The 26,665-nt window shown below is 49.9% G+C and overlaps 1 protein-coding gene across 6 annotated transcripts in view; it reads right to left on the bottom strand.

Annotated features, from left to right (window-relative positions):
- Positions 1–26,325, bottom strand: part of LGALS3 (galectin 3) — a 35,881-nt gene extending 9,556 nt beyond the window's left edge. Inside the window, exons 1-5 of one of the 6 annotated variants that reach the window (XM_084835210.1) lie at positions 26,106–26,248; positions 8,453–8,566; positions 2,311–2,332; positions 1,542–1,997; positions 485–573 (exon numbers count right to left, since the gene is read on the bottom strand). In XM_084835210.1, the coding sequence (XP_084691336.1) occupies positions 485–573; positions 1,542–1,997; positions 2,311–2,332; positions 8,453–8,553 (668 nt within the window). In that variant the 5' untranslated portion in view covers positions 8,554–8,566; positions 26,106–26,248. Of the gene's footprint in view, positions 1–484; positions 574–1,541; positions 1,998–2,310; positions 2,333–8,452; positions 8,567–24,963; positions 25,384–25,428; positions 25,498–26,105 lie in introns of those variants that run through there. The other 5 variants (XM_084835200.1, XM_084835238.1, XM_084835249.1 and 2 more) reach the window with 5 other exon arrangements.
- Positions 26,326–26,665: the final 340 nt, after the last annotated feature.

The raw sequence follows: 26,665 nt of genomic DNA, 5'->3' as shown, positions 1-26,665 counted from the left end.
CACCGATGCGGTGAATATGGACTTGAGCACACTCCAGGAGAGAGCACAGGACAGGAAGGCCTGGCGTGCTATGGTCCATGGGGTCAAGAAGAGTCGGACATGACTGAACGACTCAACAACAACAACAAGTGACACTTTGGCAAAAGGAACAGCGTCCTGCCAAAAAGGACCTTTAAAAACCCTGAGATCTATGAAGGGAGACTGGACATTTTGGAAACTGTCCAGGAACCTTGTGCGGTTTAGCCAGCCCATTCTTTGACCTCCCCTGGGATACCTCCGAAGAACAAGCATCAAGCAGTACCTACTTTCACCTTACTCCCAGATGTAAGGCTGGGGGAAAGAACGGTGCCATGGGGCAGGAGGCTGGGCCAACAGCCAAGTTGTGATCCAACCCACAACAAACGCAACCCCCTGCAACAAATGCTGAAGACCCTGGATCAACACCTGCTCTGCCCCACCCCGTGTGCCCCGGGCCCGGTCTTACTTGTTTGGCCTCGAATTCACTGTTCCCACAATGGTTATTAGCAAGCGTGGCACAAATCCCGCCTGAAGGGGTATGTCACAAGGAACTCTCTGCAAGAGAACGCAAGAGATTAAAACAAACGAAAAACAGAACAAAAGACAGAGCCAGAGCCAACACTGTAGCTGGCTCGCTCAAATTAATACAGTAAGTTCAACCCCCCCCCCGACTGTTTGGGCTCCCTGTCATGCAATCTTCTCAGGCTCCCCCCCTTGCCATCCCCCGCCCTTCCTGCCCCCCATCACAAGGCCCTGGGGTTTTCCCCTAATCCCCTTCTTCTCCTTGGCGCCTCTTTGCCTCAGATCCAGGCATCCTCCATGCTGTTGGGGAACCTGTTTCAGCCTGAGGGCCAGGTTTAATTTCAGAGAAGCTCCTGGGGGCTGCATTCCAGTGGTGGGCAGAGCCAAAGGCAAAAGGAGCAGGGCCAAAAATACCAGCATATTTTAGCGCAAAACTCTTACTGCCGGTAGCTGAGCCTTAAGAAAGGCCTTTCACCCTTTTAAAATGGGGAACGACGACTGCAGAACAGCTGGGAAACCACCAAATGTTCAGGGAGAAGGGGTGTGGTCAAGAAAAGGGGGCATGGCTGTCTGAGGAGCCCCAGAGGGATGGATTTGGCCCACAGGCCTGAGGTTCCTAACCCCTGCTCCACACCGATCTCTGTCCAGTTTGTACGTACTTCACAGGATGTTCCATCATATAGGTAGGATTTGCCTGCCCTCAAAGAGATTCCTAAGAAGTGGGACATTTGTGCTTAACCCGTATATAACTCGGCAGAGCTTTGAGCTGCTGACTGGTGCTAAGAGGCACATGGAGCTATGTGAAGTGTTCTGCAAAGTTTGTCAAGTACTCCTGGATTAATCCAGCTGTTATCATTTGGTGAACCAAAGGATTTGCTGCTTCTATGGAATTCTACACTTCCTAGCCAAGGAACTGGAACAATGATACATGTGTGTGTGTGTGTCCCCCCACGCACGCGCACACACACACACACACACACACACACACACACGTTTCTCACCAAGGGAGCTGAAGAGCCTCCAGACGGAGTGGGAGGTCCAAATCCAGGCACACCCTGTGGTGCAGTCGGCTGGGCTCCGCTGCCACTTGGGGGCTGCCCAGGGGCAGGATACATTCCCGATGCACCTGGTGGAATGACCCCTGGGGCGCTGGGAAATCCGCCTGGTAGTGGTGGGCCTCCGGGGTATGCTCTGGCTCCTGCTGGGCCTCCCGGGAACATGCCCGGGGCCCCCGGGAACACTGTCGGGGCCCCCGGGAACACACCTGGGGCTCCTGCTGGGCCTCCCGGGAATGCACCCGGGGCTCCTGCTGGGCCTCCTGGGACAGTGGCCGGGGCTCCAGGGTACAGGCCTGAGAATCCGGCTGGATAACCTGGAAATGCGCCAGGCTGATTTCCCCATGTGGCAGGCTGTGCGTTTGGGTTAGGGTTGTTGGACCCTGACAGGGCATCGGAGAGCTGAGGGAGAAACAAAGCAACATCAGTAACATGCAGTCATTCCTCCCCCCGCCCCGCCCCACACATTTGCACTGCCCCAGGCGGTAGCCACTTCTTGGCTGGAATTATGGATGGTGCTTTCTCGTTTCCCCAAGACGAGACATCTTTATGAGACATCATTAACAGAGCGCTCTTCATCAGCCAGGGTACTGGAATGCCGTCCAGGACAGCTTGACCAATCCATGCTCCCACTTCATGTTACAACAACAAAAATCAATCCCTTTTAAAATTTGGCATTAAAAAAGTGCCACCCCTTAAGAAACAAGGCACTTACCGAAAAACCGTCAGACATCTTCCTGAAACAGAATAGAAAATAGAGCAGATCAGTACATAGGAACGCAGGAAGAGCCCTGCTGGATCATCCCCAGGGTCCATCTAGTCCAGGATTCTGTTCATACAGCGGCCAACCAGCTGTCGACCAGGAACCCACAAGCAGGGCATGAGTGCAACAGCACCCTCCTACCCATGATCCCCAGCAACTGGTATACATAGGTTCACCGTCTCTGGTACTGGAGGGAGCACATAGCCATCAGGGTTAGTAGCCACTGCACTGATAGCCTTCTCCTCCAGGAATTTGTCCAAAACCCTTTTAAAGCCATCCATATTGATGGTCATCACTATGCAGTACCATACGGTTTCCTTAGATTCTACTAGTCATACCCAGATCTTGGTAGAAGCTCAAAGCAAGCAAGAAAGACAGTGTGGTGTAGTGGACAGAATTTGGGATTTTTATTTTTGTCTGCAGGGGAGGGGGGAGAAACACAGCTGCAGATCCTCATTCAGTTATGAACGTTGCCCTGAGCTTTGGCTGACTCTTAGCCTAACCTACCTCACAGGGCTGTTGTGAGGAGAACCCTACATACACTGCCCCAGACCCCTTGGAGAAAGGACGAGATACAAATGCGATGAATGAACCAATATCAGCAGGCCTCCCCCATTTAAAACAGGCTGCTAAGAATAAAGCTATTCACAAAATGGGGTCCCAGGAAACCAGCCTTGTAAGAGCAGCATTGCCCCATTTAAAGAAAAGTAAAAGAAATTCTGGCACAGGAGCAAGAACATGAACAAAGCTGGCAACCCCACACGGGAGATGCAGCACGAATCGGTGCCCCCACCTCCCATGCCCCTAATACAACTTCAGTTGCCAAGGGCTGGTTGGGAAGCACACCCAAAGAGCACCTTAGAGTGCAATCCTATGGCCGCTAGTCAGTGGCTAGATGGCCACAGGATGGGTCGGTTTTCGGCAACCGACCTCGGAGCCCTGCTCCAAGGTCAGTTCCCAGGGAGCTCCCGCCCCTGCTGCCTCCTAGGTGGCGTGGATCGTCCCTGGGCTCTGCGCCCCTAAGAGCAGTGCAAAGTGGGGCAAAAGGGGCCAGTCCCGGGGGTGCGGAGTGCTGGTACGACAATTCCTATGTGTTGTGCAGCCTCCCCACCCTGTGCTCCGACATCCTGTAGCTAGACAGCCAAAATTGGCTGTTCAGCTGCAAAGGCAGGGTGGTTGGAGCATGGAGGAGACAATCCCCTCCATGCCCCTCCCACCGTGCACTCGACAGGTGGTCGCCTACGGGTTCAGAGGCAGCCACCTCCCTACATAGGATTGTGCCCTCTGAGTAGCGGTAAATAATTATCCCCAAAGGGAGAATGGCCCAAGGAAAGGACCTACATAAGAACATAAGAGCTGTGCTGGATCACACCAAGGGTCTATCTAGTCCAGCATTCTGTTCACAGTGGCCAACCAGCTGTCGATCGGGACCCCACAAGCAGGACAAGGGTGCAATGGCGCCCTCCCACCCATGTTCCCCAGGAACTGGTGTACATAGGCTCACCGCCTCTGGTACTGGAGGGAGCACATAGCCATCAGGACTAGTAGCCATTGATAGCCTTCTCCTCCAGGAATTTGTCCTACTCCCTTTTAAAGCCATCACTACTTCCTGGGGTAGCAAATTACATAGTCTAACTCTGCGCTGTGCGAAGAAGCCCTTCCTTTTGTCTGTCCTGAATCTCCCACCAATCAGCTTCATAGGAGGACCCCACTGGTATTGGTAGTCTTTTGAGAGAGGGAGAAAAATGTCTCCCTATCCACATTCTCCACACGATGCATAATTTTGTAGATCTCTATCACATCTCCCCTCACCCTCCTTTTTCCCAAGCTAAACAATCCCAGCTGCTGTAACCTTCCCTCAGAGGGGAGATGCTCCAGCCCCATGTTCTGCAAAGCATGGCCCCTCCAAGAGATTCCTGACTTGTGTTACTGATAATTTCCTCCTACAGAAAGTAGAGGAAGGAACTAGAGGATCGACTATCCTTGCCTGGATCCTAACCAACAGAGATGACGTATTGGATAAAAAAGCAGTTACGGGAACTCTGGGGGAAAGTGATCATATCATACTTGAGTACATGGTTCTAAAGGAAGCAAAAGCCAAGTGTAGCCAAACATGTACCCTGGATTTTAGGAAAGCTGATTTTAATAAACTCAGAACAATGATCAGTAACGTCCCATGGCAAGCGACTCTAATGTGAAAAGGAGTCCAAGATGGGTGGGAGTTTTTAAAAAAGGAAATTCAAGGCACAATTACAAACAATTCCAACAAAAAAAAAAGGCAGAAGACAACAGAAGAAGCCAATATGGCTTCACAAAAAGCTTAGAGATTACCTGAAAACAAAAAAGGACACATATAGGAAGTGGAAGGAAGGCCAAGCTACAAAGGAAGAGTACAGGCAGGTAGCACAGAATTGTAGCGATGGCGTCAGGAAGGCTAAAGCTGAAAACGAGCTGAGGTTAGCGAGAGATGCTAAAAGCAACAAAAAGGCTTTCTTCAGCTACATGCACAGTAAAAGGCAGAGGAAGGAAACGGTGGTTCAACTATTAAATAAGGATGGCAAAACGATAACAGATGACAAAGAAAAGGCAGAGGGGCTCATTTCCTACTTTGGCTCAGTCTTCTTGTAAAATGGGGTCTCCTGGCAAAGGCAAAGTACAGGCTGAAGGAGCAGGATTGCAGCTTGGTGTCGATAGGCATATGGGTAAGGAACACCTAATTACTTTGAATGAGTTCAAATCTCCAGAGCCAGATGAACTGCACCCCAGAGTGATAAAGGAACTGGCAGAAGAACTATCAGGACCACTGTCTATTCTCTTTGAGAAACCATGGAGGACGGGTGACGTGCCAGATGACTGGAGGAGGGCTAATGTTGTCCCTATCTTCAAAAAGGGCAAAAAGGAGGAACCTGGGAACTACAGTCCAGTCAGTCTGACATCAATCCCTGGGAAAATTCTGGAGCAGATTATAAAGCGATCCATCTGTAAGCACATTGAAAACAAGGCAGTGATTCCTTGAAGCCAGCATGGATTTGTCAAGAACAAATCCTGCCAGACGAATCTGATCTCATGTTTTGATCAGGTCACCTCCCTTGTGGACCATGGGAATGCTGTGGACATCATAGACCTCGACTTCAGCAAAGCTTTTGACAAAGTGCCCCATGATATCCTGATGAGCAAACTAGCTCAAAGTGGGCTAGATGAAACAACGATCCAGTGGATCCACAGTTGGCTACAGAATCGGACTCAAAGAGTGCTTATCAATGGGACCTTCTCAAACTGGGGAGAGGTAACGAGTGGGGTACCGCAGGGCTCAGTCCTGGGCCCAGTGCTCTTCAACATTTGTATTAATGACTTGGAGGAGGAGGTGCAAGGAATGCTGATCAAATTTGCAGATGACACAAAATTGGGCGGGATAGCTAATACCCTGGAAGACAGAAACAGAATTCAAAGTAATCTTGATAGGCTGGAGCGCTGGGCAGAAAACAACAGAATGAAATTGAATAGGGATAAATGCCAAGTTCTGCACCTAGGAAAAAGAAACCAAATGCACAGTTACAAGATGGGGGATATGTGGCTCAATAACACTACAAGTGAGAAGAATCTTGGAACTGTTGTAGGTCACAAACTGAATATAAGCCAACAATGTGATGTAGCTGCAAAAAAGGCAAATGCCATTTTGGGCTGCATTAATAGAAGCATAGCTTCCAAATCTCGTGAAGTACTAGTTCCCCTCTACTCAGCACTGGTTAGGCCTCATCTGGAGTACTGTGTCCAGTTCTGGGCACCACCCTTTAAGAAGGATGCAGACAAGCTGGAGAGGGTTCAGAGGAGGGCAATGAAGATGATCAGGGGACTGGAAACAAAGCCCTATGAGGAGAGACTGAAAGAACTGGGCATGTTTAGCCTTGAGAAGAGAAGACTGAGGGAAGAGATGATAGCGCTCTTCAAGTCTTTGAAAGGTTGTCACAGAGAGGAAGGCCAAGATCTCTTCTCGATCATCCCAGAGTGCAGGACACGGAATCATGGACTCAAGTTACAGGAAGCCAGATTCCGGCTGAACATCAGGAAAATGTCCTGACCCTTAGAGCGATATGACGATGGAACCAATGACCTGGGGAGGTGGTGGGCTCTCCCACACTGGAGGCGTTCAAGACGAGGCTGGACAGCCATCTGTCAGGGATGCTCTGACTTGGATTCCTGCACTGAGCAGGGGGTTGGACTCGATGGTCTTGTAGGCCCCTTCCAACCCTACTATTCTATGATTCTAGTTGCCCTTTCCTGCACTTTTTCCAGCTCTACAATATCTTTTTTAGGTGTGGTGACCAGAACCGGACACAGTATTCCAAGTGTGGTCGCACCATAGATTTGTATAGGGGCAGTATGATATTGGCAGGTTTATTCTCCATTCCTTTTCTATTTATGCCTAACATGGAGTTCGCCTTTTTTACAGCGGCTGCACAGCGGGTTGACATCGTCATTGAGCTGTCCACCACAACCCCAAGACCTGCAGTGCCAACAAAGCACAGAGTGGAAGGAAACATTTTTATCAGTTATTTATGCAACACTGCCAATTGGCGCTTTATAGCAGACCTCTGGACTACAACTACCGCGGTGGTGCAGTGGAGGCTGGGCTCCCAGGGACGCAGTGCCAGCCCTTTTTCATTATCAGGAATGCTGGTGTCCTCTGCCACCCACTCAGACTTCCCTGTTCCTTCTGAGCTCAGCTGCAATTCTCACATCATCATCCTGCTCCCTGTTGTAATGCAAAGTATTTTGGGCCTGTCTTGGTCTTGAATGAGGCCCAGTTAGCTTTACAAAAGAGCTGCTCCTGCGGGAGGTGAAAAGAGCTGGAATTGTGGATCAACACAGTGGCTGCATTTTTTTAACTGGGGGGGGGGCTGTGAGGCCCATCACGAGGAGCACCCCCCCTTCAGCATTTACCACTGCACCACTGTCCAACACATCTGGAGGGCGCCAGGGTGGGGAAGGCTGCTTTAGAGCGTAAGATTAAATCAGTCCCTGACCCAAGACGCCGGGTGAAAGAACGAGAGAGAGAGAGAGAGAGAGAGAGAGAGAAGAGTGTGTCTGTGAGGTGGAGCGGGGCCCACAAAGAGCCAATGAGAGCAAAACGCACACTCTAACTGTAGCCGAGGCTGGCGGGTTAAGCAAAGACTTTACAAAAAAGTTGCAATTTGAAAAAGGATCTGAAAGGAAGGAACACCTCTTAGGTGTTTTGCGAGGGAGCAGAGCAAGGCAGCACCCCACGAACCAGGGCTGGCCTTGCATGCTGAGAGATGATCAGAGGCTCGGCAATTATTATTATTTATTACCTTTCTATACCACCCCATAGCTGAAGCTCTCTGGGCAGTTTACAAAGATTAAAAACCGTTAAAAATACAGTGCCCAAATTTAAAAGCCATTTACATAAAAACACACCGACACTGCATGTTGAGACAGCCTATGTCTAAAACAACTCCGGAAGGTCAGCAGGACAGCAGTTTGAGACCCGAGTCCTGCGTGACGGAGTGAGCTCCTGTCTTCAGTCCCAGCTTCTGCCAACCTAGCAGTTCGAAAGCAAGACATTGCAAGTAGATACATAGGCGCCGCCTCGGCGGGAAAGGTGACAGCGTTCCGTGCACCTCGGTGTTCAGTCACGCCGGCCACATGACCACGGACGCGTCTTCGGACAGCGCTGGCTCTTCGGCTTAGAAACGGAGATGAGCGCCACCCCCTAGAGTCGGACACGACTGGCTGGGGACACCTTTACCTTTTTTTTAAAGCAACCAACCATAACCACAAGACAAGTTCAGGACCTGATTAAAGCTCATCATATGCTGCCAAATGCCTGAGAAAAGAGAAAGGTTTTAACTAGGGATGTTGTGGGTATCTGGTTGGAGCTTGAGGCCCAGCAATTTCTTGCCAGCTTAGCCCCTGGATGCCAGTCTGCAGATCCCCACGCTTGCCTGACTCAGCATGCACCTGGTCAGGGAAGGGTGGGGATCCCCACTCCCTCACCGAGCCACAAAATGGCGGCTTGGCCTTTTTCATAAAGGGCCCTTTTACACAAATGGTGGCCATAAAGCAGCCCACTTACGCACAATTACAAGTGTACACGGTCTGTAAGTGAGCAGAGTCGGGCAGCCAGCAGGGGTCCGGCGAGCGGCACACGAGGCGGGCTGGGGTGAGTCCATCCATCCGTAGTCTTAACCTGGCACCAAAAAGATCACAGTGTTCGCACCAGCCAGGCCTCATTAGGAGATCATTCTAAATGTTCTGCCTCCACCCGCAAAAATTCCTGATCAGAGGGACAAGCCTGCTTCTGCTCCTGGGCCGTTCCCAGGCTCTGCTCACTCGATCACTGTTACTCTTCAGCCAGCAGGCAAAGGCATCTTTATTCAAGCAGGCTTTTGGCATTCAAACTGACTTGTTGATCAACTGGGTTTTGCATCTGGTGGGGGCTGTCGTTTCTTTCTTCTTGATGCGCTTCTATTTGTGTTTTATGAGATGTGTTTTTAATGGATGAGTTTTAATGTTTGTTGTTTTTTCTGTATTGTATTGTTAGCTGCCTTGAGCAATATTTTTAGTGTAAAGGCAGGATATAACTTAAAGGCACAAAAGGCATCATTCCATAATTGGGGAGCCACCTCCGAGAAGGCCTTCTCCTTTGTTGTCACCCTCTGAGCCTTCCTCGGAGGAGGCACCTGGAGGGGGGCCTCAGGTGATGAACATACTTTACGGGCAGGTTCATACCAGGAGAGGCGCTCCATCAGGTATTGTGGTCTCAAGCCATGTAAGGCTTTATAGGTTAAAAGCAGCACCTTGAATCGGGCTTGGGACCATACAGGCTGACAGTGCAAGTGGGCCGGAATCGGTGTAATATGTTCAGACCATCTAGTCCCTGATATCAACCTGGCTGCCGCATTTAGACAATGTTCTAAAAGCACATGTCAAAATATTAGCTCAGATCATGAGCAGTACGTGTGTGTGTGTGTGTGTGTGTGTGTGTGTATGCATTTAATTTATTAATCGCCCATCTGGTTGGTCACCCAACCACTCTGGGCAGTGTACAATATTAGAATCAGTTTAAAACAATAAAATTCTACATTAAAAACATCATATTTCTAAAAATACCCTAACCCAACCCAAATGCCTGCCTGAACAACCATGTTTTTAATGCATGGCAGAAGCTCATTAAACAGGGGGCATGGCAGAGTTCCCTACGGAGGGAGTTCCACAGAGTGGGGGCCACCACAGAGAAGGCCCTCTCCCTCGTCTTACTAGTGTGGCTGTAGGTCAGTGGCAGAGCCCCTGCTTTGCCTGCAGAGGGTCCTAGGTTCAACCCCAGCATCCCTAGTTAAAATCTGGGTCTCAGCTAGCAGTTATGGGAAAGACCCATCCCTGAGAGGCACCAGCCAGAATGGGCTTGATTGTGGGTGGGCAACTGCGGGAGGTCAGGAGGCCATTTTCACACCCATACAGTATGGGCTGCAACCCCAAGCACACACACACCCCAGAAAAAAATCCCCCCAAATTGGCAGCATGTCACCCAAATTCAGCAGCAAACTGCTCCATAGCACTACAAGGGTTATATTTAGCTTGTCTTCAAGTTAAACGTAACCCTTTTAGTACTCCATAGCAGCTACAAAACTCTAAAAGGGTCAAATTTACGTTGCGAACAAGCTAAATTTGGCTTAGTGCTCCACAGCATTAAAACCAATGTTCCGACTCAATAAGGCAACGTCGTATCAAGCGATGGCCAGGCCCTCCCTCTGCATACACACTCGGACAGGCGGTTCTGTCTTACTACGAGAAGGGAGGGGAAGACTCAAAGAGACGGGGGAGCAGAGAGGCTCAACTCTGCCTCGTTTGCTTTGAGAACATTTTGCATCCAACAGAGGTGGGCACTGTAGAGAACATGGCAATGACCTGGATGGACATTTCACCTTGGGAGAGTTGGATGTAGAAGAGGTCGAGGTAAAGTGAATTAAGGGTGGGCTAGAAAAGGAGGCAAAGTGGGTTTAAAAGAAGAGAAGGATGAAGCATGTTTCAGAAGAAGCTCAGTCTAACTCTGGCGCAGCAGTTTACAGCCAGCAATTCAAATGTGCTGCCAGTTAATTTTCTTCTGTGTTTTACAAACATGGTGTTGACACATCATGGAATAAACTGAGAAGACTGCCCAAGAACGTATTTCTTTTTTTCTCTCTCACACAAACAGAGCTGTTTTGTGGAGAGAGTTCAACGCACTGCAAGATATTAGAGGCCGTGATGGAAAACCACAGACTCTGTAGAAAACTTCAGCCACGCACGGACGCAAGCGCACTCCCCCCTCACATTCAAAGGGATATTCAGGGAAATTGCAAGAGCTTCCTCTTTTGGAAGACACATGGCGGTTGTGCAAGGCTTTGGGCAAAAGCACTGTGCAAATATGAGTCATAACCCCACACACCCATTGCTTGCTTTAAGGACTCGTTACTTCTGCCGGCTTCCCCATGAACAAGAACACTTCCACCATATGATACAAGCCAGCCTATGTCAATCTGGCCATGCTAGTTGGGGATGATGGGATTTGTAGTGCAACACATTTGGAGGATACCAGGTTGGCAAATAGTGGTCATAAGCTGCTGCCACGATAAAGAACACTGTGTACTTGGTTCAGAACACTATGTATTACAGGATCCAGCATGGTGTAGTAGTGAGAGTGTTGGACTGGAAGCCGGGAGATCCGGGTTCTAGTCCCCACTCTGCTGTGGAAGCTCACTGGATGACTTTGGGCCAGTCATAGACTCTCAGCCCAACCCACCTCACAGGGTTGTTGTGAGGATAAAATAGAGGAGGAGGAGAACGTAAGCCACCTTGGGCTCCTTGCAAGAGGAAAAAAGGCGGGATATAAATGCAATAAATAAATAATAAATAAATATTACTTTCACCAGGGTTATCCTTGCAACCAGCTTATGAGATATAGTAGGAAAAGTGTCAGCTGACCATCACCAAGCAAGCCTTACGGCTGCGTGACAACACCATTTACATTACGGCACTTTGCCAGCCTCAGAGACAAAAAGAGCCCACTCGCTTCCAGTTTGCCAAAAAATAAAAAATGTCCTCAGTCTCATTACCCCATTGTCTTCTTCACCGCAGATAACCAAAAAAGTGGTTATTTACACGTTTGCCACACAGTGCAATTTTAAGCAGGTTTACTCAGAAATAACCCCACTGAATTCAAGGGGCCTATTGGAGCAGAGGTTTTACTGAACATCTGCAGAGATTCTAATGACTGCAAGAACTGGTTAACTGTGCACTGGGAGTATGCCAAAGCAGAATCAGCCAAACGTGGCTCAGTGGTAGTGCACATGCTTTGTGTGCAAAAGGTCCTGGATTCTTGGTTTCCAGGTTTAATCCTTTGCATCTCCAGGTAGAACCTGGAGGGAAAAAACCCTGCTCAAGACGCTGGAACGTCACTGCAGGCCAGCTTTCACCAACCTGGTGCTTTCCAAATGTTTTGGACTACAACATCCAGCATTCCTAACCCTTGGCCACGTTGGCTTGGGCCTATGAGAGTTGAAGTCCAGGCCATCTGGAGAGCACCAGCTTGGGAAAGGCTGAGGTGGAAATTGAGCCAGTGTGTGTGTAGATGGATAGTGTCATTATACAGTACAGTCACTAGGTGGCACTTGTATCTGGATGGAGTCAGGTAGGGATGTCAGAGAATTCCGCCACAGATCTCGGTGAGGCCAAATGCCAGTGCATTCGGCCCCCCGAAATCCGTGGCAGAATGACGCCCCCCCGCCCTGCGAAATGGGCCTGGAACGGAGCACCTACCTGCTGCCGTCCGTGCTGACTTGTGAATGCTGGCCGCATCTGCGGCCGCCATTCGCTTCTTCCATATAGCCGAGATAGGCTACATAAGTATTTACGTAGCCTATCATGGCTAACGCAGGGACGCCATTTGTGTCCCTGCGGAAGCCGTGATAGGCTACGTAAATACGTAGCCTATCACAGCTTAACTAAGGGAATGCAAATGGCGGTGGCTACAGCAGCTGCCATTTGCATCCCTGCAGGCTACCCAGTGGCCAGATGTCCGGCTGCGGGCAGCCCCGGCTGGCGGCTCTGCGGAATCTCTATGGAGCGGAGCTGGCCAGAGAGAATTTCGGGGGGAGGGACGGAGCACCTCCCCCCCACCGCGAATGTCACCCTTCGAAAAGGTAAGTGACTTTCATACATCCCTAGAGTCAGGTCTTTCTTGTCACTGTTCTGTTCTCATTTAAGAGAGACAATAATGTTCTCATCTAGCTTCCTCACTAGTGTGCCCTCTACGCCTTCCAGGCATCTCAAAGCAGTGCACTTTCCCCCATCAAATTCCCCTTTACAAATGCAAAGCATCAAAAACACAAGAACGTCTTGCATCTGCTCTTTGGTGCATCTTGCACCATAGGAAGGACTGCCTTCTCCCGCACATGCCTGCCTGAACATTAAGCTCACGTTCGTTTCAGGGGAGGGGCCCTCAGCGGTACAACCCCAGCTTTGTGCTGAGAAGGCCCCAGGTGCAATCCCCAGCATCTCCAGGATGGGCTGGAAAAACTCCTGCCTGAAACCCTGGAGAGCTGCAGCTGCCAGTCAGTGTCAACAATACTGGGTTAGATGGACTGATGATCTGACTCCGTCTAAGGCAGCTTCCGATGTTCCTGTGTACCAGTACCAGAGGTCTTCTCTGAGTCCCTGATGGTGACTGGAGGAAAGGTCATTTCATGCTTGGCACTCCACCTGTGGAATGCTTTTCTCCAGGAAGACATGCTTGCAGTGCGCAGCAAAGATCTCTTCACTTCCTTGGCCATTCCAGCGGCCTGAGCTGGTTTCTATGATGCCAAAGAGGGTTTCATCGCTCTGATGGATTTAAACCCAACTGTTTTATTGCTTCTGCTGTTCGTATGTTTGGTTGTTATTTACGGCTTACAGTATTTTTTGGATATTTCCAGCAGTGTGTTATATGGTACTGAATGCCCTTTTAAGACACTGAAAGACTCCCTGGAAACTCATTTACTGAGGAGCAGCATGATGAATGGACGAATCAAATCAGAATCCAGTCTGAGCCACAGGGTCAAAGTGATTTGGCTTCTCCTGTGTGTCAAGGAGGCCCAGAGAGAAAGGGGCTTCCTCCAAGGAGCCAATTCCCCTTCTCACACTTAAAACTCACACCCGTGAACAACTTCTGGATCAGACAACAGGCCAATGTGATTGCTGGTGATTGGTGGTGGAGGTACGACATGTACCTCCATGGGTTGGAAGCCACAGCAGCGCCAAATCCTTCTACACAATCACAGCATCTGTGGTTTAAGACCGAGGTACAATATTCCCATCAATCTCGCTGTCAGAGCATAAAAACATAAGAGCCCTGATGCTGGATCAGACCAAGGTCCATCTAGTCCAGCATTCCGTTCACACAGTGGCCAACCAGCTGTCCACGGGAGGCCACAGCACCCTCCCACCCATGTTCCCCAGCAACTAGTGTGTAGAGGCATCCTGCCTCTGAGACTGAGGTATCATGTAGCCATCAGGACTAGCAGCCATTGAGAGCCTTCTCCTCCAGGAATTTGTCTAACCCCTTTTAAAGCCATCCAAATTGGTGGCCATCACTACATCTTGAGGTCACAAATTCCATAGTCTATCTATGTGCTGTGCAAAGAAGTTCTTCCTTTCATCTGTCCTGAATCTCCCACCAATCAGCTTCATGGGATGATCCCATTGGGTTCTAGTATTATGAAAGAGGGAGAAAAATGTCTCCCTATCCACATTCTCCACACCAGGCATAATTCTGTACACCTCTGTCATGTCTCCCCTCACTCGCCTTTTTTCCAAGCTAAACAATCCCAACCTTCCCTCACAGCGGAGTTGCTCCAGCCCTTTGATCATTTTAGTTGCCCTTTTCTGCACTTTTTCCAGCTCTCTCTCTCTCTCTCTCTCGCATAAATGCAAATATCAGCTAGCGCATGCATGCTGGCTTTCTTGCAGTTAATGGACTGGATAGGGAGGATCCAAATGAAACCTTCAAGAAGCAAAGCCTAAACTGCAGGCATGACTCAATTCCCACTTATCTCTAGTGAGTCACTTTCAACCATTGCCTGAAGGTTATTTTGAGTCACCATAGAGGTAAACACATCTGCTACCTCTTGGTAGGGTAACCAAAGGATATAACAAGGTCTTTGCTAGGGATTTTAAAAAGACTTCAAGGCTCAGATTTGCGTGGCGGGGGGGGCATGCTGTAGTATGCTCAAAAACAAAGCATCTCCTTTAATGTATTCCCAGGCATTTGATGACATATGATGGGTGGATGTATGCATCTGTTCAATTATTTATGGTTGTTACAGACGTTTTAGTTGTTTTATGGCAGGGCTGGGCAACTTGTACCCTTCCAGATGTGTTGGCCTATAACTCCCATCATCCCTCACCATGCTAAGGCTGATGGGACTTGTAGGCCAAAACATCCGGAGGGCTACAAGTGGTTGCATTTTAGTTGTAGATGGTTGAAATGTTGTATGCTTTGTTTGTGTTCTAAGTCATCTTGAGTCTTTTTTTTTTTTTTAGAAAGGTGTCTAAGAAACAAGAACAACAGAAATGGAAAGTTTGCAGCTGGACTTGATCTGCGTAATTCATTCCAACTGCAGAATCTAGGTTTTCCAGGCACAGAATGTGAGATTATCAGAATCACAGACTTCCTGGTTTTAGGCAAACATCACTGACTGAGGGAATCAAACATTATGAGTGTGAAGCGGACTGCGCATCCCATTCGACCATTGCAGTGAATCAAGAACCTCCATACCAAACATTCCAAACAAATTAGTCAATAAAATTGAGAGATAATTTTCCACTATCCAATTAGAAACCAGCCTAACCAGATCCAGTGGTTTTGGTTTCTGCTTTCTGACTGGGTTTTGTTTGAAAATCCCAGTTCAACATCTTGTTTTTTTTTAATTTGCAGGCTTTCGAAAAACATACTGGGTCTCCACCCTGCTTAGATGTTTTACCAGCCTAGCCCTAAGCATGGGGGGTTAGTTGTGGTTACTTAGTGGTGAAGGAAAAGCACTCTGTACATGCTCAAAAGCACTGTCTTAGCACTACTCCTCTATGTCTCTCTTTTAAGTGAGCCTTACAAATAAGTACATAACATTGTTAACTCACAAGAAAAACGTACTAGTCCACCTTCCCACTTGTACCTGAGTGAGCCGTTTGAAACACACTGATGTTCTGGAATTTATGTTTAAAGAGAAAGGGGGGAAACCTCAACTTTAAGAACACAAGAAGGTAACAATGGAGAACCAGCTGCCTGTGGGAGGCCCACAACTAGGACATGAACGCAATAGCACCCTCCCTCCCTTGAAGTTTCTTCAGGTCCTGATCACCTGGAGACAACTGTGAGTCACCAGGGGTGATTATGCAAATGCCTCTTTGCAAGCCTGTCTAAAGCTAATTGCTTGTAAGACCATTGCCTTCAGAGCAGTTTCATTCTACCCAGGAGCTTGTAGATTTTCAGACAAGACTTGGATATGTGCCTGTACGGGATGCCCGAACCTATCTTCTTTTAGGAGACTGGAAAGAAAGTTGATTCTGTCTGAATACATTTAATCTTCTTTCTTCACCCCACACTTCAGTGCCATCACAATACTCTTTAAGAATGAGACCCAGGCTGGTGAAGACAAGCCTAGGCCATTCCCCTAAGAGCAAAGAATGCCTTCACTGAACACTAAGCGGGAGGGCTTCAGATTTAGGTGATAACAGCCCACTTGGAAAACCAAATATTTAGACAACAAAAACTATTTGTGGCCTTCGAAAGCATCAAAATCCTAATTAACCCTTTTGTTTTCAAAATACTTGTGGGCAGGCAGGGTCAATGGCTGCATCACATACCTTTATTTTATTTTTTTAAACCCTCCAGTTCACATGTTCATACAGACATTTTCTCATGCACTGCAGAGTGAGGAGCGAGACCTCACAGATTCATGACACTCAAAACTCACGCAAGCAGTTTTCACATGGGCTTGCTAGGGTTGTACAAAACCCTTACCTACCGTTCCGGACTACTGCGTGAAAAAGGAGAGATGCAAATGGCGTACCAGACGCCATTTGCAGCCGTAAAGCCCTTAGTTTAAGCTAAATGCAGCCATTTACAGCTGCATTTAGCTTAATCTAAGACCCTTACGGCCGCAAATGGCGTACTGAACGCCATTTGCGTCTGGAGACATTCCCCCTCAGCCAGCGATAAGGCAGTGGCAGCCGTATCGCTGGCACTCCGGAGCCAGCCGGCGGCTCCGCAGGATCACCGTGAGGAGGATCCGGCTCTGGATCGGTCGTCAGGGAGGCAGAGCTGAGTTGTGCTTTTTTATTAGCAGGTGCACTGACGTCATCTGCCACCCCCTGCAGACATCTCTGAGCTTAGCTACAATCCTCACAGCAGCTGGGACGGGGGGGGGGGGATTTTCCCAGCAACAGTATGGAGCTTTTCTACACAAGGCTGTTAATTCACTGAATCTACTTTTGGTTTCGCCACAGCACTGAGATCCGAGCGCTACACAATGAGCACTTCCTTCCCTGCTTTTCCACTACTTAACCTCTAGGTGACACTGTGATATAGCAGAACAGAAGCTCCATACAGTCAGCAAAAAACGAGACCTGGAGCTCACTGTGGCTCAGATCATGAGCTTCTTATCGCAAAATTTCAGCTTAAGTTGAAGAACGTCGGGAAAACCACTAAACCATTCAGGTATGACCTAAATCATATTCCTTATGAATATACAGTGGAGGTGAGGAATAGATTTAAGGGATTAGACCTGATAGACATAGTGCCTGAGGAACTATGGACAGAGGTCCGTAACATTGTTCAGGAGGCAGCAACTCAATCCATCCCAAAGAAACAGAAATGCAAGAAAGCCAAGTGGCTGTCTGATGAGGCTTTACAAGTAGCTGAGGAAAGAAGGGAAGCGAAAAGCAAGGGAGAAAGGGAAAGATATATCCAACTGAATGCAGAGTTCCAGAGAATAGCAAAGAGTGACAAGAAGGCCTTCTTAAATGAACAATGCAAAGAAATCGAGGAAAACAACAGAATGGGAAAGACTAGAGATCTCTTCAAGAAAATTGGAGATCTCAAGGGAACGTTTTGTGCAAAGACGGGCATGATAAAGGACAAAGAAGGCAGGGACCTAACAGAAGCAGATGAGGTTAAGAAGAGGTGGAAGGAATACAGAGAAGAACTATATAGGAAAGATCTTAATGTCCCTGATAGCCATGTTAGTGCAGTCACTGAACTTGAGCTGGACATCCTAGAGGGTGAAGTCAAGTGGGCCTTAGGAAGCACTACTAACAAAGCTAGTGGAGATGACAGTATTCCAGCTGAGCTATTTAAAATCCTAAAAGATGATGCTGTTAAAGTGCTGCACTCAATATGCCAACAAATTTGGAACACTCAACAGTGGCCACAAGACTGGAAAAGGTCAGTTTACATTCCAATTCCAAAGAAGGGCAACGCCAAAGAGTGTTCAAACTACCATACAATTGCGCTCATTTCACATGCCAGCAAGGTGATGCTCAAAATCCTACAAGCTAGGCTTCAGCAGTATGCGAACCGAGAACTACCAGAAGTACAAGCTGGGTTCCAAAGAGGCAGAGGAACTAGAGATCAAATCGCCAACATTAGCTGAATCATGGAGAAAGCAAGAGAATTCCAGAAAAACGTCTATTTCTGCTTCATTGACTATGCTAAAGCCTTTGATTGTGCGGATCACAACAAACTGGCAAATTCTGAAAGAGATGGGGGTACCAGACCACCTTACCTGTCTCCTGAGAAACCTGTACGAGGGTCAAGAAGCAACAGTAAGAACCGGACATGGAACAACCGATTGGTTCAAAATTGGGAAAGGAGTATGACAAGGCTGTATATTGTCGCCCTGCTTATTTAACTTATATGCAGAGTACATCGTGAGAAAAGCCGGGTTGGATGAATCACAGGTTGGAATTAAGATCGCTGGGAGAATTATCAACAACCTCAGATACACAGACGATACCACCCTAATGGCAGAAAGCGAAGAGGATCTAAAGAGCCTCTTGTTGAGGGTGAAAATGGAGAGTACAAAAGCTGGTTTGAAACTCAACATTAAAAAAACTAAGATCATGGCATCTGGCCCCATCATTTCCTGGCATATAGAAGGGGAAGAAATGGAAGCAGTAACAGATTTTATTTTCTTGGGCTCCAAGATCACCACAGATGGTGACTGTAGCCATGACATTAAAAGACGCTTGCTCCTTGGGAGGAAAGCTATGGCAAACCTAGACAGCATAGTAAGAAGCAGAGACATCACCTTGCCGACAAAGGTCTGCATAATCAAAGCTATGGTTTTCCCAGTAGTAATGTATGGCTGTGAGAGCTGGACTGTAAGGAAGGCTGAGCGCCGAAGAATTGATGCTTTCGAACTGTGGTGCTGGAGAAGACTCTTATGAGTCCCCTGGACTGCAAGGTGGTCAAATCAGTCCATACTAAAGGAAATCAACCCTGACTGCTCAATGGAACGACAGATACTGAAGCTGAAGCTCAAATATTTTGGACACCTAATGTGAAGAGAAAACTCCCTGGAAAAGACCCTGATGCTGGGAAAGACTGAAGGCAAAAGGAGAAGGGGACGGCAGAGGATGAGATGGCTAGATAGCATCACCGATGCAATGAATATGAACTTGAGCACAATCAAGGAGAGAGCGCAGGACAGGAAGGCCTGGCGTGCTATGGTCCACGGGCTCACGAAGAGTCGGACACGACTTAACGACTGAACAACAACAAGAAGAGGAAATTGCACTTTCTTTCACGTTCACAATTAAATGCTGTATTTTCCCTGCTTTAAAAAAAACACTCGCTGAAAGTGCTGATTACATACAGACACGATCCCATGCACACATGTATAATATATACACACAGACACGCACATACAGATATGGATCAACACAGCTGCCTGCATTTCTTGCCTCTCCTTGGGGCCCTGGCTATGGGGGCCATCATGATGAGCACCTGTATTTCAAAATTTACCACTACATCACTGGTTGCTGCCTCTTTACCTGGCCACCTGCAAGAAGAAATAGCCCCTTCCTTTTCACACTTCCCATTTCCTAGCAGCAGCAACAGGTTACCCACCTGGGCTTGCAAATGGAATCCATCTCCTTGCTCACACACTTCCTGCCACCCAAAGCTGGTCAGCTCCTCTTCAAGTGTCTTGTCCACAATGACCTCAGTTTAAATCCTCGAGGAGGTGGAGGATGTTTCATCCACTATGTTACCTGATGCTTTTATAAAGTGTTTTATCGGCTGCTACAGTTTTACAGTGCTTTTGTTTTTGCATTGTTATCTTCCTTTTATTGTTGTATTCTGTGTTTATTGTTGTATTTTTCGGGGTTTTTATCACACTGCTTTGGGAATTGGTCTACACTGAAAAGTGGGAGACAAACACTAGAATTAAATAAATATAGAGAATGGAGTCTCCGCATACAGGAGCAGTATATCTCTGCTGGCTACGAACATCAAGCCAAAGCTTTCATCTTCATTGCTCTTGTTTGTGAGCTCCCAGGTGAATTTTTGGTCTAAACCAACAGGATAATCCGTATGTCCAGTTCATATGAGGCCCTCCTCCAAGGGAAGTTTGAAGGATGGGAACAAGGGAGACACCAGTACACCAGTTGCTGGGGATTATGGGTGGGATGTTGCACGCATGTCCTGCTTGTGGGTTTCCCCGTGGGCACACGGTTGGTCATTGTGTGAAGAGAATGCTGGACTACAGGGACCCTTGGTCTGATTCAACCGGGCTCTTATGTTCTTATGAGAGTGCCTTCGTGGTGGTGGCCCCCCAACTGCGGAATGCCCTCTGCAGTGAGGTCTGCCTGGCACCAACATTGCCATCTCTCCTTTACTCCCAGGCATTTGATGGCATATGGCAGAGCTTCTTGATCTTGTTTTACTGGGTTGTGGTGATTTTTAATTGTTTTTAGTCCTTTTAAATTGTTTTACATCTTTCTGTGTTTTAACCCTTGCTGTAAGATGCCTTGAGTCCTTTTTCTTAAAGTGTCTAATAAATTTAATAGATTATTATTTGTTTATTCATTTGTTACCTTTATATCCCACAAGGAACCCAAGGCGGCTTACATGGTCCGCCTCCTCTCCATATTATCCTCACAACAACCCTGTGAAGTAGATTAGGCTGAGAGTCAGTGACCGGCCCAAAGTCACCCAGGGAGCTTCATGGCCGAGCAGGGACTAGAACCCAGGTCTCCCAAGTCCCAGTCCAGTGTTCTAACCACTACACCACTCTGGTTCTCATAAATGAAATGTATGTCAGGGGTGTTTTAAGTGAGACCGCAGCTGAACACAGGAAGCCTCATGCAGAGTCAGCTCATGGGTCCACCCAGCCTGGTGTCTTTGTCAGGGTTGGATCTGAGCCCATAGAGTCCCAAAGTAGCTCTGATTCTGAGGAGGAGATAGAGTCCGTGGGAGAGGAACCCCCTCAGGTTTCAGAGGCGCAGCTGCAGGGGGAGCCCCCCCCCCTGCTCACATTCCTGGGAGCGATACTGACCCTGGCATGGAAAGGGAGGGACAACTTGAGCTTTTAGATGCAAGACACAGGCTCAAGCGAGAGGTTGTGGGAGCCGAGCTGAGGTGCTCAGCTCATTTCGCTTGACATAAGCAGCTGCGCCCCAAGGCCCCACGGAAAAGGGGGAGAATTTCCCCTCCTACTCCTTAAGTTCAGATAGTTGCCGCACTTTTCTCCAAACGGAGACCAACTGACGTCCTAACCCTTAGAAATGCCTGGTAGGCTGTTCCTTTGTATTTTCTCTGCGTCTCAGGCAATTAGCATCTGTAAGCCTCATTAGGTTGAATGGAAATAAAGCTTTGGAAAGCAGCCCTTTTGTCTGACTGTTGATTCTGGCTATTGCAGGGCTCAGAAGACTACAGGGGCATTCCTGACATTCATCTGCTCAGAGGGGCATCAGCTCTCCAAGACCTCAGACAGAGGATGATCATTCCCATGTGCTGCTGCCAGGGATAGAGCTGGGGCCTTCTGCATGCAGAGCATGGGATGTGCACCACTCAGCTGCCCCCCTTCCCCAGCCCCTGGCAGAGTCAACCTGTGGCCCCATAGCAGAGGGACTCCCATGGAGCTAACTGTAGGTGGCTGGGAGAGGCTTGTAACTACAGTGCGGAAACAATGCCAGCAGGATTATAGCGCCTGGCCTGTTCCCAAGCGACACAAAACAGAGGAGGCCCTCTATAGTCACTGCCGTAGTTCCAAAGGGAAGGATGCTGGCTTTATGTCAAATGAGAGGCGCGTGCACACACACAGAAATAGCTGGGAGCCGCAACTGGTGCGGTACAGGGGCAAGAAGACGGGAGCCATGAACCATGGAGTCTCAGACTCATATCACGCCTCTGCCATGAACTGCCACCAGCCGGCTTTACGCAAGCTGCAACATGTCGGCCTCAGCTCACAACTGCAATATGTGGATGACAACACTCACCCACCTTAGAGGGTTGTAAAAATTGCTGCAGTAATGTCCGTGAAGTGCCTTGAGCACTGTAAGGCAGTACGTTCTTGGCCTCATTCACATTTCTATCTCACCCTTCCTCCATTATGCATAGGATGGCATACACAGATGCAGTTGCCCCACAATATCCTCCCAACAACCCTGCGAGGTAGGGCTACCGGGCCAAAGTCAGCCAGGGAGCTTCACAACTGAGCACTGTATTTAATCTCTGATCTTTCTGGCTAAAGATGGTTTCCCCCTTGTGATCGTTGTTTTATGATAGTTTGTGCACTTTTATCCCAGGTGCAAGCTGCCTTGGATATGTTAGAAAGGTGGAACACAAACTGCGATGATTAATTAAAGCCCAGCCATTCCAATGATATAAATGCTACGTTGTTATTAAAGGGAGAAAGGAAAAGCATGCTTGCTACTCATAGCTCATAAGAAGAGCCACGCTGGATCAGACCAAGGAACCTTTTTGTCCAGCATTTTGTTCACACAGCGGCCACCCAGCTGCCCAAAAGAAACCCACAAGCAGGACATGAGTGCAACACCCTCCTGCCCGTGTTCCCCAGCAACTGGTGTACATATGCATACTGCCCCTGAGACAAGAGGTAGCATAGAAGCATAGAATAGTAGAATTGGAAGGGGCCTACAAGGCCATCGAGTCTAACCCCCTGCTCAATGCAGGAATCGAAGTCAGAGCATCCCTGACAGGTAGGTGGCTGTCCAGCCTCGTCTTGAATGCCTCCAGTGTGGGGGAGCCCACCACCTCCCTAGGTAATTGGTTCCATTGTCGTATTGCTATAACAGTCAGGAAGTTTTTCCTGATGATCCAGCATATAGCCATTGGTAGCCTTCGCCTCCAGGAATTTATCTGATCCCCTTTTAAAGCCATCCAAATTGGTGGCCATCGCTACACCTTGTGGAAGTGAGTTACATTGTTTGACTAGGCCCTGTGTAAAGAAGTCCTCCTTTTATCTGTCCTGACTCTCCCACCAATCAGCTTCATGGGAGCTGATACTAGTCCCCCTTTGAGGACTAGTATCATGAGGGAGCTCCTTGGAAGAAGGGAAAGATGCATCTGATGGTGATATACATCTTAATAATCGCAATAATAACACCAGTGGCTGCCATACACAGGGTTAAGCTTTTTCCATACAATTACAAAAAGTCTTCTTGTCCCTGGGCTGCTTGCCAACACGTGCAAAACACCTGAGCTGGGGTTCAGCATTTCTGCACTCCGAGAGAAGTTCAAAACCTGTTCCTTCCCCCACACATACACTCCTATTTTGAACCAGAAGTGGGAATCGCAGTTTCAGCATCCCGTGATTTGGCCTTTGGCGGCCCTTGCTGTGCCTGTCACCTTGCTCTAGCTCTGGACTCAACGGCCGCCCACATGGAAGTCCAGGCATGTCAAAGGGCTCCTTGGAAGTCCAGGCATGTCAAAGGGCTCCTTGGAAGTCCAGGCATGTCAAAGGGCTCCTTGGAAGTCCAGGCATGTCAAAGGGCTCCTTGGAAGTCCAGGCATGTCAAAGGGCTCCTTGGAAGTCCAGGCATGTCAAAGGGCTCCTTGGAAGTCCAGGCATGTCAAAGGGCTCCTTGACACCGCCACCCAACGGTTTTGGGAGCTCCAGTCTCAGCGGCCTCTGAGCACTGGAGCGGGCAGTGGTATCAAAGGGCCAGCCTTTCTCAGCTGGCACCCTCCAGATGTGTTGGACTGCAACTCCCACCACCCCCAGCCAGCACAGTTGTAGTCCAGCACATCTGGAGGTTGAAGGAGGCTGCCCGAGGCAGCGGAACACCCGTCCCTGCTCAGACAGAAGTGGGGAAAGAGGGCCGAGAACTGCAACGGGGCTTCCGGGGACGGATCTAGGGACTAGCGACCCAAGTGACTGCCTGGGGTGTCAGGCTTGGGGGACGCTGGGCTCAGGTGCCCGTTCCTGGCTACCTACTCAGGTAACTCCTCTGCAAAAGCCAAGACAAACAGCCCGAACAGGACAGCCCAAACAGGGCATCCCCCTTGTGAACCCAGCAATGTGGGCCTCCCACATGCTAAGCATTAACGGACATCCTTGGTTCAAGTTATTACTGCGCAACAAACCTGCCCGTCCAGCAAATGGCATGCGTGTGTGTGCGCACAGCGCGGGTGATTGCAATTAGATACATGCATGCGGATTCGTCCTCGAATATGACGGGGAGAAATCACGCGCGTCAACTGTGCAATAAAGTTGCAAAACAGGCTACATGTGCAATTTAAAAAAAAATTTTTTTTAACCTGCCAACGTATTCAGAAGTCGATCAGGGTGGGGCACCACAGTCACTCGTTGCCAGTGATGCCACTTTGGTTTCGGAGCAGCCCCGAGGGCTTCTGATTCTGGAAGCCCTGAAGTACCCGACGCGTGCTCTGGGCCAGCCTTCCCCAACCCGGGGCCCTGCGGGGTGTTGGACTACAAGTCCCAGCATCCCCAGCCTGACGGAGGACACTGGGAGCTGTAGCCCAGCAGGCCCGGAGGGCGGCTGGCTGGCGAAGGCCTGCTCAGAGCAAGAAGCCTACTGGTTCGGGCGCCTCTCCATGCTCGCCACCTTCAAACCCTCCCGCAGCTCCTCAGTCCTGATCCAACGAAAGCAAGTCCAAAGTACGTCCACGAGGATGGGCTAGATCCAGGCTGAGGTGCGTGCGGACTTCCCCAAGCCTTCCTCCCCAGAGCAGCCGCCAGAAACTGCGGCTCGCACAGGGCTGGGAGACCTTGCTGGACGGGGCGAGCTGTGGTTGGGGGCAGCGGAGGATCCCCCAAGCCGGGCAGAGACCACAGAACGGCAGAGCCTGGCCGGGATCCGACCCTATTCGCGCAAATCGCGCTCCCCGCGCACTCGCATCTCCCCAACTCTCAACATGCGCGTTGGAGGCTCCTCGGGGCAGGGACCCCTGCGTCGCAACCAGTTCCTTTTCTCACGTTCCTATTCCGCCCAGCCCTTCCCCCGGGAATCACGCCCCCTCGCGGCGCCCCGCGTCACGCCGGCGGCCCCCGGTGTAAATAGGGCGACCCGAGACTCCACGCTTACTCGGGAGTCGGTCTCATCGACCTCAAAGGGCCTCACTCCCAGGCAGACACGCCCACGGCTGCACGGGGAACTGCTGCCCTCTTCCACAAACCTGTGCCGTGCAGCCCCCCAGGAAGGAGGGGGGCCGCGGGACGGCACTGCCCGGGCAACAGCCCTCCCCCGCAAAGCAGGCGCAGGCTTCCCCGTCGGGGCCCCCTCTCGCGCCTCGCGGACTCGCGGCGCCCCCGCCCGGCTGGCAGCTCTTCGCGGGGTGGGGCCGGAGAGAGGCCTCCCCCACGAAGCTGCATCACGGGGGGGGGGTGGATCTATAGCACTTCGGGGGCTAATCCCCGTCCACCCAGTGCGGAAGGGGGAGTTTGGGGGACCCCCTCGAGCCTCGCAGAGGCGAGGCGAGGCGGCGGGCAGCGGCGCTCCTCTCCCGGGAAAGGCGCCCCCTCCTGGCCACAGGCGCCCCCGCTCCCTTACCTGGGTGGGTCCCGTCGGAGCCTCGCGCAGAGCCGGCGCCGTTCGAGCAGCAGCAACCGAGCCGAGACTGGCCCGGGCCGGGCCAGGCGGGCAGCTCATATAGACGTGCGCGGAACGACGCCCTTGCCGGGCCCGCCCCGTCCCGCCCAGCCCAGGGAAAAGCGGCCCAGCTGCGCCGTTCCTGGCCCGGAGCGCCCCGTGGCTGCTGCTGGCGGCACCGGCCGGGCGAGGAGACACCCCCGAGGCGCGCACCTTTATTTCCCTGGCTCCTGTGGCAGGAGGATATGCAACAGGTTCCCGTCTCTGTTTGGGAGAAGCTTCACCGGTTGGATTTCTGCGTCTCGGGCAGTTGTTACAAGAGCCGTTAGAGGTGCGCTGGCTTTAGGGGAAAGGGGGAGGTACACACGTCCTCCAAATGTAGCTGACATCCCCTGCCCAGCATAGCTCCTGGGGCGTTAACAACTGAGGGACAAGCAAATATTCAACAGAGACAGCTTTCCCCATCCACACATTCCCACGCTGGGCAAAGCTTCGCCTGTTGCATTTCTGTTTTCCCAACAGCTATTAAAGGCTGTTTAATATTAGTATTGGTTTTAACAGCGGGCTGCCACTGGTATTACAGTGGCAACCCAAGGACGTCTGCGCGGGGGGGACACGAGGGCTCGGTCAAACAGTACCTGTGCTCTGGTGGGTCACACAGGCCAAGGCTGGCCTGCCCTGTCTGCCTCGTTCTGGGAGCTTAAGAAAAGTTTTACAACTTCTGAAGTCCAGAAGCTAAGCACATTCTCCATCATGTGCTCACGAGGCATGCTCATGTCCTGAGCAGCTCTTTCTACGCACACACGCTTTCCCGTCCTTGCTCTTGCTTTCACTTGTTTTGTTTTTGGAAAGTTGTGCACTCCGCCTCTCCTACCAGCAAGGCGTATCTTCCTGACGGCAGGATGACTGGGACTGCACAGAGAAGGAGCATGTTTGTTTGTTTGCTGGCTGTACATTTAAACCGCCCAATAATGTCTGGAAAGACCCGGTATTGTCCGTTCCTGCAATCCAGCAGGAAATTTACAGAATACTTAAGTGAGCCAGAATAGGAAGACAACTGGCTGTGGAGGGAGGTGCTCCTCAGATAACATTTGCCCTCCTTCGTAGAACTGCCTGTGTGTGCCTTACTGTCTTTGCCGCACCAGGCCGAGGTCTTTTATCTTCTCCCAGGCTTTTTCAGATCTGCATTTTAGTCCCT

Source organism: Heloderma suspectum, chromosome 1 (genome assembly GCF_057233095.1).
Source record: "Heloderma suspectum isolate Gila_16-S chromosome 1, 16-S_ref, whole genome shotgun sequence".
Taxonomy (NCBI): Eukaryota; Metazoa; Chordata; class Lepidosauria; order Squamata; family Helodermatidae; genus Heloderma; species Heloderma suspectum.
This window is presented reverse-complemented; position numbering and strand designations above follow the sequence as displayed.